Genomic DNA, 11534 nt, shown 5'->3' on the forward strand with positions numbered 1-11534 from the left:
TTTCGTTACCTTGTACATGTTTCCAAGGCTTAAATGTCCTATAGAGGATTTGTATCAAACACTGATGTTGCTCTGTTTATTTTAAAACAATGCATATCTAAGTCTGGCTTTTCCTAGTTTTATCTGCCATCCCTGAGAGGATCTACTTTTCACCAATATCCCTCACTGTTCCAGGGTGTTGTCCATACCTATCAATGATCCCTCTTCTCCTCACCCACCTCTCTGTGGACATTGCGTATGCCACCTCCAAGGTTACATGGAGGTCTTGGGGATCACCCACACTCCCACGTGGGTCCCAGAAAGGCTTGTGCCCCTCCCTACAAGCCATCAGGTTTCCAAATAAACTCCACATTCCTAGTCTATGTCAGGCTTTCAAATGGAAGCCTGGTCCTTTTCCCCATTCCACCAACAGACTCCCTCAGGAACTCCCTCCACCCACCACCTCTCTCCTGACACCAAAACCTTGCTGTTTGTTTCTGGCCCTAGTTGCACTCTGCAACTTTTTTTTTTGGGGGGGGGGAATCTTTTTTAATCGTTGGGCCATGGGTGGCAGGATGTTTGTCATTGGCTGTGTGCTAGTAGACATTCCATTCACCCAGTAAGGAACCTTGCGCCTTAGGCAAGGTCCAAAGTTCAGATACAGATCAAACGTCTCCAAAGTTTGGTGGTGTTTGAATCAGTGATTTGGTTCAAGCCTAACATTAGTCATAGGATCAAGTGTCAAAGCTTGGAAGATTATGGGTGGGAGGTGTCTGGTGTGGACCATCTAGGGATCCACTCCACCAAGCCCAATAATGATAGTCCTTGTGACTTTATAGCCTGTCCTGCTATAGGAATAGGAACTCTCTTTGCTCCTGCTCATATTTAAATGCCTTTTTATTTTTCAACAACAGGCAACAAGCACAGATTCCTATCGCCACCGCCGGTGTAGTCTACCCAGGAGCCATCGCGATGGCAGGAATGCCCTCCCCCCATCTGCCATCAGAGCACTCGAGTGTGTCCAGCAGCCCGGAGCCCGGGATGCCTGTCATCCAGAGCACTTACGGCATCAAAGGCGAGGAGCCGCACATCAAAGAGGAGATGCAGGCCAATGACATCAATGGAGAAATCTACGACGAGTACGACGAAGAAGAGGACGACCCTGATGTGGACTACGGCAGTGACAGTGAAAATCACATTGCAGGACAAGCCAACTGATAAGGGTCCAAATATTGTGTGACCTTACAGGACTTCAAGGAAAAAAAAAAAAAAGCCCCACCTGGTTTATCCTTACCAGTGGCCAAGCACATTAACTTTCTCATACACTGACTGTTACTTTAACTGTTAGTCTTAACTAGTTGGGACATCAGCTGACTAATAGACATCAGCCTGCATTTAAAAAAAAAAAAGGCCCAGAAGAAAGAAAACGTCGATAACACCAACAAAAGAATGAAATAAGCTATGGGTAAAATAATGCCAGTAATTCAGCTGCTATACCCAAGCACTGAAGTCTTACCCGTTGACCTTTTATTATTATTTTTTTTTCAAATAAACTTTATGGCTGTTTGTTCTACAATGTTCTAGAAATTCTCACTCAGGTACACAGTGCCAACAAGTGGCTTGTGAATGTGTTTTGTTGTTTTGTGCTACAGTTTAAAGAGAAGTAATTTTTTTTTTTTTTGGTAATGCACCTGACAGGAAAAAAAAAAGACAATTCCTTTTACCCCTCTGCCGCCGCCTCCTCCTCCTTTTCCCTTCTCCTTTGAATATTTAGGGTTGGAGGCACGCATGTGTGTGTATGGTGGGGAAGGGAGTTGGGAGTCTGTTTCTGTAAACCCCAACAAGCAATTATTTCCTTTCTAGAGAGGACTTCTCTTCATCAGTTGCACACCACACTGAGTCTTTGAGCAAGTGCCAAATTTGTACTAAAGCGCTGAACTCGTTCAATTTTATTTTTCCGGTTGGTTGCTTTTGTTTCTTGTTCTGTCTTAAGTTAGGACAGTGTTATGTCTTAGACAATCCCTTGAAGAACCTAATATACCAGCAGCTGGTGAGATTGTTTTCTTTTCTTTTGTTTTTTTTTTTAAAGGAAACTGTAGGTGCCGTTCTCAGGTGAAAGTGAGAGAGACATAAAAAAATTTAGAGAAAAATATTTTATGATCTTGGATTTTTGTGTGTGCGTGTTTATGGTACTAATAAGAATAATATTGGACCATTGTGAGCAAAAACCATATTCAGGATGAAATCCCACATCCTCCAAACAACTTGGTCTGTAAGGAGCCTCTGCTTTTAATTTACACTTCAAATGGCAACATAAAAAATGTCCAGAACAGACCTTTGTTTAGAATAGGGCAGGCAAATTGGAAGTACTAACCTCTAGAATGAGCCAAAATGGATGAATCTGGTGCTGATCTCTGATCCATAAGGCAGATCTTGGCTGAGACGCTGCTCTCTCTACCTACTTGGAACACCCAGAGGCATCAGAGGGATGTTTGTGCACGGAGAAAGAACAAAATAACAATTTAGCAATTCCCCCATCCACAGTGGGCAGCAAAATTTGACGTATAGCCCACAAATCCTGAGCCTTTGAGGTTCCAAAAGGGTTGGAAACCCAGGAAAATAAATAAATTCCTTCAGGCTGTAACAGATATTGGTAATATTGTTCTGTGCCTCAGTCATCTCACCTGTAAATTCTGCCCTGTTTACACATGGGCATGCACGTTTGAGACAGTGGAGCTGCACACATATAACCCTGGGCAGAATTTAGCCCATTGTTTTTTCAGCGATCTAACCGACAATTCTGCTTTGTTTCAAAGAAAGAAGTAAACATAGTGACACAAAGCATCTTTTGGTGCCTGACTCTGATCCTTCTCTAAAAAGAGTGCACCCAGTTTCATGTGGTAAGACAGCAGGCAGCAGCATTACCTAACCCTAACATGAAAAGGATACCTCTGATTTCCAACAGCAGCTCTGTCCTAGGAAGTGCGGTCTCATGTTACAGAGAAAAGCTTTCCATTGAGGCACAGTTTGTGAACGTAGGGCGCCATCCTACAGATCCTTGCTCACATCATGAGTCCTTACTCACAGGAAGACGCTCATCATCAGCATCACTGGAACTCCTTGTGTGAGTAAGGACTACACGCATTAGCAGTTGCAGGATCCAGGCCACAGTTCTCACTAGTAGATTCAGGGCCCTGACCCCGAAGCCAGTTAAATTTTAGACCTGGAGCAGTCAGTCCTCACAGATCCAATTGCAGGATCATGGCCTTACTTTGCCTGAAGACATACCACTTGAAGTGTAAAGCTCCTTCTGAAGACCTTGTGCAAAGCAAATGACAAACAAACAAATGCCATTTAAGAGTTAGGACAATACTCCAATGAGCGGTTTGGCTGTGTGATAGCTTCACCCCCATGCCATCTTTTTTTCTCCCTCCCTTTTCTTTAGTTTCCCTTTTTGATTTCCACCTCTGCATCAAAAATTCTTTTCAGTTTTTCTCGCTTTCAGAAGACTTGCTCTGGGGTTACGCTTGGAGTAGCTGATCACATCCTCCATGTCAGAGGGTTTCTTTGGTTTTGTTTGTATTTGATGACTGTATTTTTTTTTCATTTGAACTGCCTCTTCTTGCTAGTGTTGTAATGGTAATTATAATAATAATAATAATGGTCAGCTGTTCCCAGATTAGTAAATTATGTATAATTTATTTCCCTCTTTTCTACCTTATTTTATTCTGTTCTGATTTGGCAGTGCAGCAAATGAAGCTGTTAAGATATTTAAAATTGCTGCCCAACCCTGCTTTTTTATATAGACATATAAAAAACTCACTTCTTCCCATGCTCACCCCATTCTTAGTTCTTCATTTTAATTTTGGCCCCCGTCATGACAACTTCTGATGTTTATTATGATGGAGTGAATTAATGGAAGTGTTGTTTTCAATCTTAATTAACTTCTGCTCTCTCATCACTCATTTTAGTTATTTAATTACACCAGTCATCTAGAGCCAATTTTTTTAAGCACTCTGTTTGGACAAGAAGAAAAAAAATAGACAATTGTTTTTATATCATTATTATGTACAATGTGAAAACAGATATTTGCTTTTTTTTTTAATTTGTTCCCTGTCTTTGTGAACAAATTATTTCTGACTCTTGTGGATTCACCTCACATTTGCTGGTTGCTTGATTTCCACCATGTTATAGAGATGCTCTGGTTTAATTATATGACTTCGGGCTACGAGAATACTTTGTTTTAGCTCCAGGTAGGTGCCACCAAGGCAGGCATGGTTGGAGCAAATCTTAAATATACATGGTAAAATTCTGGCCTCATTGAAGTCAATGGGAGTTTTGCCTTAGACGTCAGTGGGACTAGCATTTCACCCCAAAAAACTATGAGCTTGATACTCAAGGCCTCACTCATGGGAGTAGCCCTGTTTAAGCCAATGGGCCTAGGAGCACTTGTGGGTGAGTAAGGGCTGCAGGACTAAGCCCTAGTCTTCATAATGGGTGACGTGACCGAATTCCTTTTGGGGGAGGTGTGGGAGAGGGGGCTGTGCTTTACATTCTGTGTTGTCTTTGCCTGAGACTCAGAACGAATGCTAAAAAAGAAAAAAAAATGCTGACTTTATTGGAAACCAACCTGTACCTGAGAGACTATGGTAGGACCTGGGGCTTGGGTCAAACCTGGGGAGCTTGTTAAAGACCCTGCATTTCGATGCTGAAACCGATCCAGCCCAACACAGCACTTAAGCATGTACTTAAGTACTTTGCTGGATCAGAGCGCCCATATGTCCTATAGTATTAAAACACCCAGGTTTGAAATAGAGACCCTATTTTATTGATCTTTAAAAAAACAAAACAAAAAAAATCAGGTATCTATAAAAGAAGTTCTTATCTTGTTTCTTTCTTTTCCTGGGTATTGTGTCCTTATGACACTGAGAAAAACCAGGTTAGAAGAGATTAGGATAGTATTAACCTAAAAGAGCACAACAAGCCTAGCATATATGTGGGCCTAGCTCGCCTCTTTCCTGGGAATCTATATAATGATGGGCTTGTTTGAATTTTTGTGTTGGTCGCACGTTTTGTTTCCTCTGGAATCAGGGCAGCTTCTTACTCCAATGTGACTCAAACTTCAGAGAGTAATACCAGCAGTGGGGAAAAGAGGGTCAAAAGAACAAAAACTGAGCGACTGACTGGTAAGCTCAATGAAATAACACATAATTCTTTCTGAATTTATTCATGCCTTATATTAGTAAAATAGGATTTTTAAGTGCATTTAACATCTTTATTTAACCGTTCCGCTATATTAATCAGGCCCCCAGAAAAGAACACTAGCTACTATTATAGAATTTAATTAGTTTTGTAACCAAATCCTCTTAATACAAATGCATATGGAAGAAATTCTTTCTCCATAGACATTATTTCAAAGAGTTGGTTTCTGCAGTAGACTCTTTCTTTAATTAAATCATTTTTTTAGAAAGTAAATTGTCTTTAACCTTTTTACAGCACATTTTCAAAGCTTTTTCTTTTTTAATCCAAAGAGATGAGCTGTTATTGTCGCTAAAGAAGACTCTGACATTACGTTTGTAACATCAAAAATAATTACACACAGTGGAAACTTAGACCTCACTTAGCAAGAATTCAGCCGCTAAAATTATTCGCAACTGCATAATATATCATACGTTTAAGGGCATGGTTTATCAAATATGAAATATTTTGTCTGCCCACTTCTTGATAGAATCTTCAATTTTGCAAGGAAATGTATGTACCATAATTCATTAGATGTGGATCCAAGTGTATCCTCAACTCACAGGGCATGGGATGGATGTTTAGCTTGGTTTATATTTACATTTTCTTCAACTTTATCTTAACTTGTCAGTTTCCCAGATTGAAGAACGTGTCAAGTTTGTTTTTTCTACTGACTGATTTCTCTACTCCCCAGTGTTTTTTGTCACTGGTTTGCTGAAACAGTATTTATATAGCTCCATTGGCTCTAAAGCTCTTCTTACTCCTTCTAACATTTTGGATTTTACAAGTGAAAAGAAAAATAGAAAATAAAATAGAGACAATCAAATGCCTGGAGCTTAAAACAAAGTATGTGCAACCTACCATCTCACTTGAAATTTAATAAAATAAATAATTATGTAAATATAACATAGAGTTATAGATTTATATTTTGTTCATAACACATAGTGTAATATAAGTTGTATATTTTCATGTTTTGGTTTTATGTTATCATTCATGCCACAATAAATAAAAAAACCAGGAGTTGATGTACTCTTTAAAAAAATAAGATGTGGGTTGCCACCATGCTGGGTTTTTTTGCATTCCCCTTTTTTCAGTATTATTGCCCTACAAGGCACCAATAAAAACAGCAAATGTGTTCTTTACTTATACTGTGTTTCTGTTTCCCACTTCTTACAGCCTAGGGGTGCTGTTTAGTTTCGTTTTTAGACGAATAAAACAAGGTACAAAAAGTTTAAATCCAGATTTCAATTACTCAAAAATTCAAGGTTGTACAACTCCCAGGGGCCAAACTCTTTCCTGGTGTAATGCCGGTGAAATGTCAGGAGAAAAATTTGGACCCAGAGATCTTATTCAGGCCACATGCAGACAGGAACGATTTCCAAAGTACAGATCTGGATCCAGATACTGGCTGCTGTATATGTGGGGCTGCTTGGATCTGAGTTTTGGTTCAAGCCCAGCTCTAAACAATACATTGATTTAGTTTAGCTAATTTATAAGTATAGCTATTAGGTTCAGGAATTCAAAACAAATTCAGGGAAATTTATCCATAAAGATAAATAAGTAATCAATCAATAACCCTATTCACAGTTAACCTGGATTTTGGGGCATATTGACTAACCACTCATTCAGTTTCCACAGCAACATGTGTCAGAAAGTGAGACAAAATCAGTGCAAACTTCCTACCACCTCCATCTTCCCCCCGAAAAGAAAACTGCCAAAAGCAAAGTACAAATTCAGGTGGCTTCAGTGTGTATGTGCCCCTATACGATTCAAAAACCACTCATAACAGGGAGACAGGATGCTTGGGAAAATGGGGAGTAGCATATAGCCATTCAAGGATGTGATCCCACAAATCCTTACGCCTGTGAGGTGCTCCATCAAAGGCCTCCTTGTGTGAGTAAGCAGTTGTAGGGTTGAGCCTGAACTTGCTGAATCAATATCCCAGCCACAATATGTAGCTCTGATTTTTGCAAGCTGGGAGGCTCTTCCTGTGGGTAACTTAGCACCTTCAACTCTCACTAACTTCATTAGGACGTGAGGGCCCTCAGCCTGTAAGAATGAGGGACTGGGAACAGCTTTAACAAAGCAGGGCTGCCTGACACTAGTCTCCACGCCAGCTCTTGTGAGCAGTAGACAACAGAAACACACGTCTTCCAACATGACACAGTCAACAACAAAGAAAGAGGCAGTGCCTATGCACCAAGACGTGTCAGGGGGCCGGTTTGCCAGGAAAAATACTGGACTTCACAGGGCCACAACACACAAACAGTAGCCCATTCATCAGTCACGCAGTGTGTATCACAGAAGTGCACCTTAAGTGTACAGTACACAAAAGTCACACCAAGAGCAGTCCCCCAAGACTCCCCTCTAACACAAGACATGGCACCATGGACAGCTAATATTGCAGATTAGTTGTGCTCTGTCTTTTCCATGCCATGGCCCCTAAGTTACTGCATGGCCAGCCTCCAGGCCCAGCTAGCTTGTTACATAGGTGATTCTATTGACCTCATGGCAAGCGCTACAACTGCTAATCCCACCCCCACACACCATCTCCTCACTGAGCAGAAGGCTGGCATTTGTCATCTGTACCGTCGCAACTCAACTATCGGGGGCAGAGGGGCATGACTTGTTTATGGATAGGCTGGCGTATAGCAAAATCCAAGCTTTGACCTAGAATGGCTGGAAAGGGGGAGTGTGTGAGAGAGCGACAAACTGAGAATGAGAAATATCCAATTTGTAATCAAACTCTAAGGTTAAGCTTTTCAAAAAAGGAACCTAGAGTTAAGGCCCTAAATCCACAGAATAAACATTTCAAAAGCATCTAAGTGACTTTTGGAAGTAGCGTCCCCATGCAGCTGCCTGATGTTTTCAAACTGCTGCGCATCCACCAGCTCCCAATGGCAGCCAGGGGAGCTGGTGGCTGCTCAGTAATTTTGAAAGTCAAGCAGGTGCCTCAATATGGATTTAAGAACCTAATTTTAGTTTGGACTAAATTGAACCCACAATGGAATTTAGTTAAATTGTGCTGTTGCTGGAATGGAATCTTGCTCAGCTGTCCAGCGTTGTGTCAGGCAAACAGAAGTAAAAGCTTGTTTAGGTCACTTACATAAACAGATTTGACTGGTTTTATATACACAAAGTGCCACTTTTCAGACTAGGCCCACACTTCAGTAGAGAGACTTGTGCCTCTGGCAAAGTCATTCCTTTTCATAGACGTGGCTGGTGGAGTTTTGTGTGTGTGAGGGCACGTGTAGTGTTTTGTAAAATCTGTTGCAGGAACCCAGGTGAGGGGCTGAGAAAGGTTCTGGGGAGCCGCTCTGCACTAAGCGAGCAAGAAAAGGAGCTGTTAAGGCTAATTTTTTTTCTAAGTTAATTCCCTTGTTCAGTGTTAGACGAAAACAGCCTTTTTTTACGATTTACCAGTGGTGCATAAATAAGAGGAAAAGAAAATGACAATGCTCAATCCTCTCCAAACATGATATTTGATAAGTCCATGGAACAGCCTAAGTGGAATGGACACTTCCAAAAGGCAATGAACATTAACCCAGCAAGCAGGGAATATAGGTCAGCTCATTAATCTACACACTGGGGAGTGATGCCGAAAATATTTATAAAGCCTTTTTGCTTAGGAAGGAGCTAAGAATAACTATGACATTATGCTAAAAACAAGCGTGATGAACAGATAATTCCTAAGAGCAATCTATGCATTTACCAAAAGGTGCAAAGAGCCACGGAAAACGTGGGCAACTAGAAAGCACCCTAGATGAACAAGCAGAGTATTGTGACTTTGGTGTCAACACTTGAGCGATCATCTAGTAATTAGGATTTTAAACAAGGGGCTTTCAGAAAAATTACAGAAATGTAGCCAGGGAAACCACAGGGCAACTGATGTCTGCTCAGTCACTGAATGCATATGTCAGAAACATAAGAAAAGGAAGTGTGTTCGCTAAAGCAAAGGAATCGGAGACTTAGGCATCACTCACCTTTGCTTGGGCTAGCTTCCGGGGATTTGTGTCCAGCGTGTTCATGAACAGGCTTAGATAGGTGATCGCAAGAGTTGCACTACAGCACCATTGCCAGGACTCCATTGTGCTAAACACAATACCTAACCAGAGACAGTCCCAAAGAGCTTACAGTCTGAAGGGATAAGGCAGGAAAGAGGCAGGAGATCGTATTAATCGCCTCAATTTACTGACCTGGATTCTAGTCTGGTTCATGTCTCATTAATGAAACCATTGGCTAATTTCTGACTGCAGAATATGGCTGCTGAGGATTCACAGAGCAGAAAGCTTGACTTTCAGATTCCATGCTGACTTTTCAGGGCTGGCAGCTAGAAAAGGCTCGTGTGAGCGTGAGCGAGATAGAGAGAGAGCAAAAACCACATGTGTATGTGCAAAAATCAACTTAAAAACTTTGAGCTGGAAGTCATTACAGGAGAAAAACCATGGAACCCTTGCTTTTTTTCCAGTCACTTTCCAGGCATGATTGTGCTCTTTCCCGGTAAATTAGTCCAGGCAGATTACCCTGTGCCTATGTTGTAGTTTATTGCCCACTACCAACACATACACACATTCTCATTGGTTCTAGTCCTCTTTGTATGAATGTTTAAAATCGCCACAGTGAGGCAATATCCCTTTTTGAGTTTTCATATTCGTGGAGCTGTATATTTTTCTCAGAAAATCAGCCGAAACTTATTCCCATTCATCAAGATGTTCCCTTTCAACTCAACCCAGGGATCCACTTTACAGGTGACAGGCTATGGATACAGCACAGTACTCAACTCTCTTCCTAATCTATATGCTTGCTGCTATGCTCATAATTGCAGTAAGAATGGTCATACTGGGTCAGACCAATGGTCCATCTAGCCCAGTAGCCTGTCTTCCGGCAGTGGCCAATGCCAGGTGCTTCCAAGGGAATGACCAGACCAGGGCAATCATTAAGTGATCCATTCCCTGTCGTCCACTCCCAGCATCTGGCAGTCAGAGGCTTAGGGACACCCAGAGCGTGGGCTTCCATCTCTGACCATGTGGCTAATCAGGGCCAGTGTAACCTATTAGGCGACCTAAGCGGTCGCCTAGTGCGCTAGGATTTGGGGGGGGCGGCACTTTCTTCAGCGGCGGCCATAGCTGCTGGATCTTTGGCCGCCCTGGTTGCCGCTGGCATTTAGGTGGAGGGAGCTGGGGCAAAGGGCGTGGGGAGGGCCGCCTGCAGCAAGTAAGGCAGGGAGTGGTACGCAGGGGAACTCCCGCCCCAGCTCACCCCTGCCCCGTCTCCTCCCTGAGCATGCCATGGCTACTTCACTTCTCCCGCCTCCCAGGCTTGTGGCGCCTAAGTTGATTGGCGCCGCAAGCCTGGGAGGCAGGAGAAATGAAGCAGTTGACCCCTGCTCCGCCTCCTCCCCGAGCACGCCGTGGCTGCTTCACTTCTCCCAGCTCCCAGGCTTGCGGCGCCAATCAGCTTAGGGAGAAGTGAAGCAGCCACGGCGTGCTCGGGGAGGAGGCAGAGCAGGGGTGGGCAGCTGCCACACGGCTCCCCGGGTGGGGAGGGGGGGCTGCCATGGCGGGGGGGTGCCTCAGGGCGGAGGGGGGTGGGGAGCTGCCACGGGGGGGCACCTTAGGGCGGAGAGGGGGAGCTTTCGCGGGGGGGGGAGGTGCCTCAGGGCGTGGGGGGCAGGGAGTCGCCACAGGGCTCGGGGACAGGGGGAGGCGCAAGGTGGAAGTTTCGCCTAGGGCACAAAACATCGTTGCACCAGCCCTGTGGCTAATCAATGTAATAGTGAACTCAGTTTTTACTCCCCCACAAGCACTGTGTGGCCTTAGGGCAGTCAAAAACTGACATCAACACTGTTCGTTTCTGAACCATTAATTGAATCAAAGCAAACAGTCTGGGGTGGGATTAAGAATGTATTGATTAAGGACTTGTCTTCATGCACAGCTGCACCAATTTACTTTAAGGTGTGATTTTAAACTAGTGAAAGAGACTGTGTAGATATTTATTTTGATTTCAATCATGCTTATTTTGCTTAAGCCAATTAGGAACAGGTTTAAGATTTACCAAAATAAGCCACTTTTAAACCAAAATAAGAGCTTCAAAACAGAGGCATTTGCACCAGTTCAACTACTTTGGTTTAATTAAAATAGTGCCTGTTTTTGTGCCTACGAGGCCTATTGGTTTAATTCCTAATGTACACACAGTTATATTAGTATAAAGGTATCTTATAGCAGTATAGCTGTTTCCCCTTCCCATACAGAATTAGCTATACTGGTATAAAGCATTTTCATACCAATATATATTCGGGGCAAACAGCTTTTGTGTAG

General features: G+C 42.8%; 1 protein-coding gene across 8 annotated transcripts in view; it reads left to right on the plus strand.

Annotated features, from left to right (window-relative positions):
- The window catches only part of SOX5 (SRY-box transcription factor 5), a 918538-nt gene extending 912179 nt beyond the window's left edge, over nt 1–6359 (plus strand). For all 8 annotated transcript variants that reach the window (XM_044993181.1, XM_044993219.1, XM_044993236.1 and 5 more), the window contains one exon: nt 894–6359. In XM_044993181.1, coding sequence (XP_044849116.1) covers nt 894–1197 — 304 coding nt within the window. In that variant the 3' untranslated portion in view covers nt 1198–6359. The remainder of the gene's footprint in view (nt 1–893) is intronic.
- The last annotated feature ends 5175 nt before the right edge of the window (nt 6360–11534 follow it).

Source organism: Mauremys mutica, chromosome 1 (genome assembly GCF_020497125.1).
Source record: "Mauremys mutica isolate MM-2020 ecotype Southern chromosome 1, ASM2049712v1, whole genome shotgun sequence".
Taxonomy (NCBI): Eukaryota; Metazoa; Chordata; order Testudines; family Geoemydidae; genus Mauremys; species Mauremys mutica.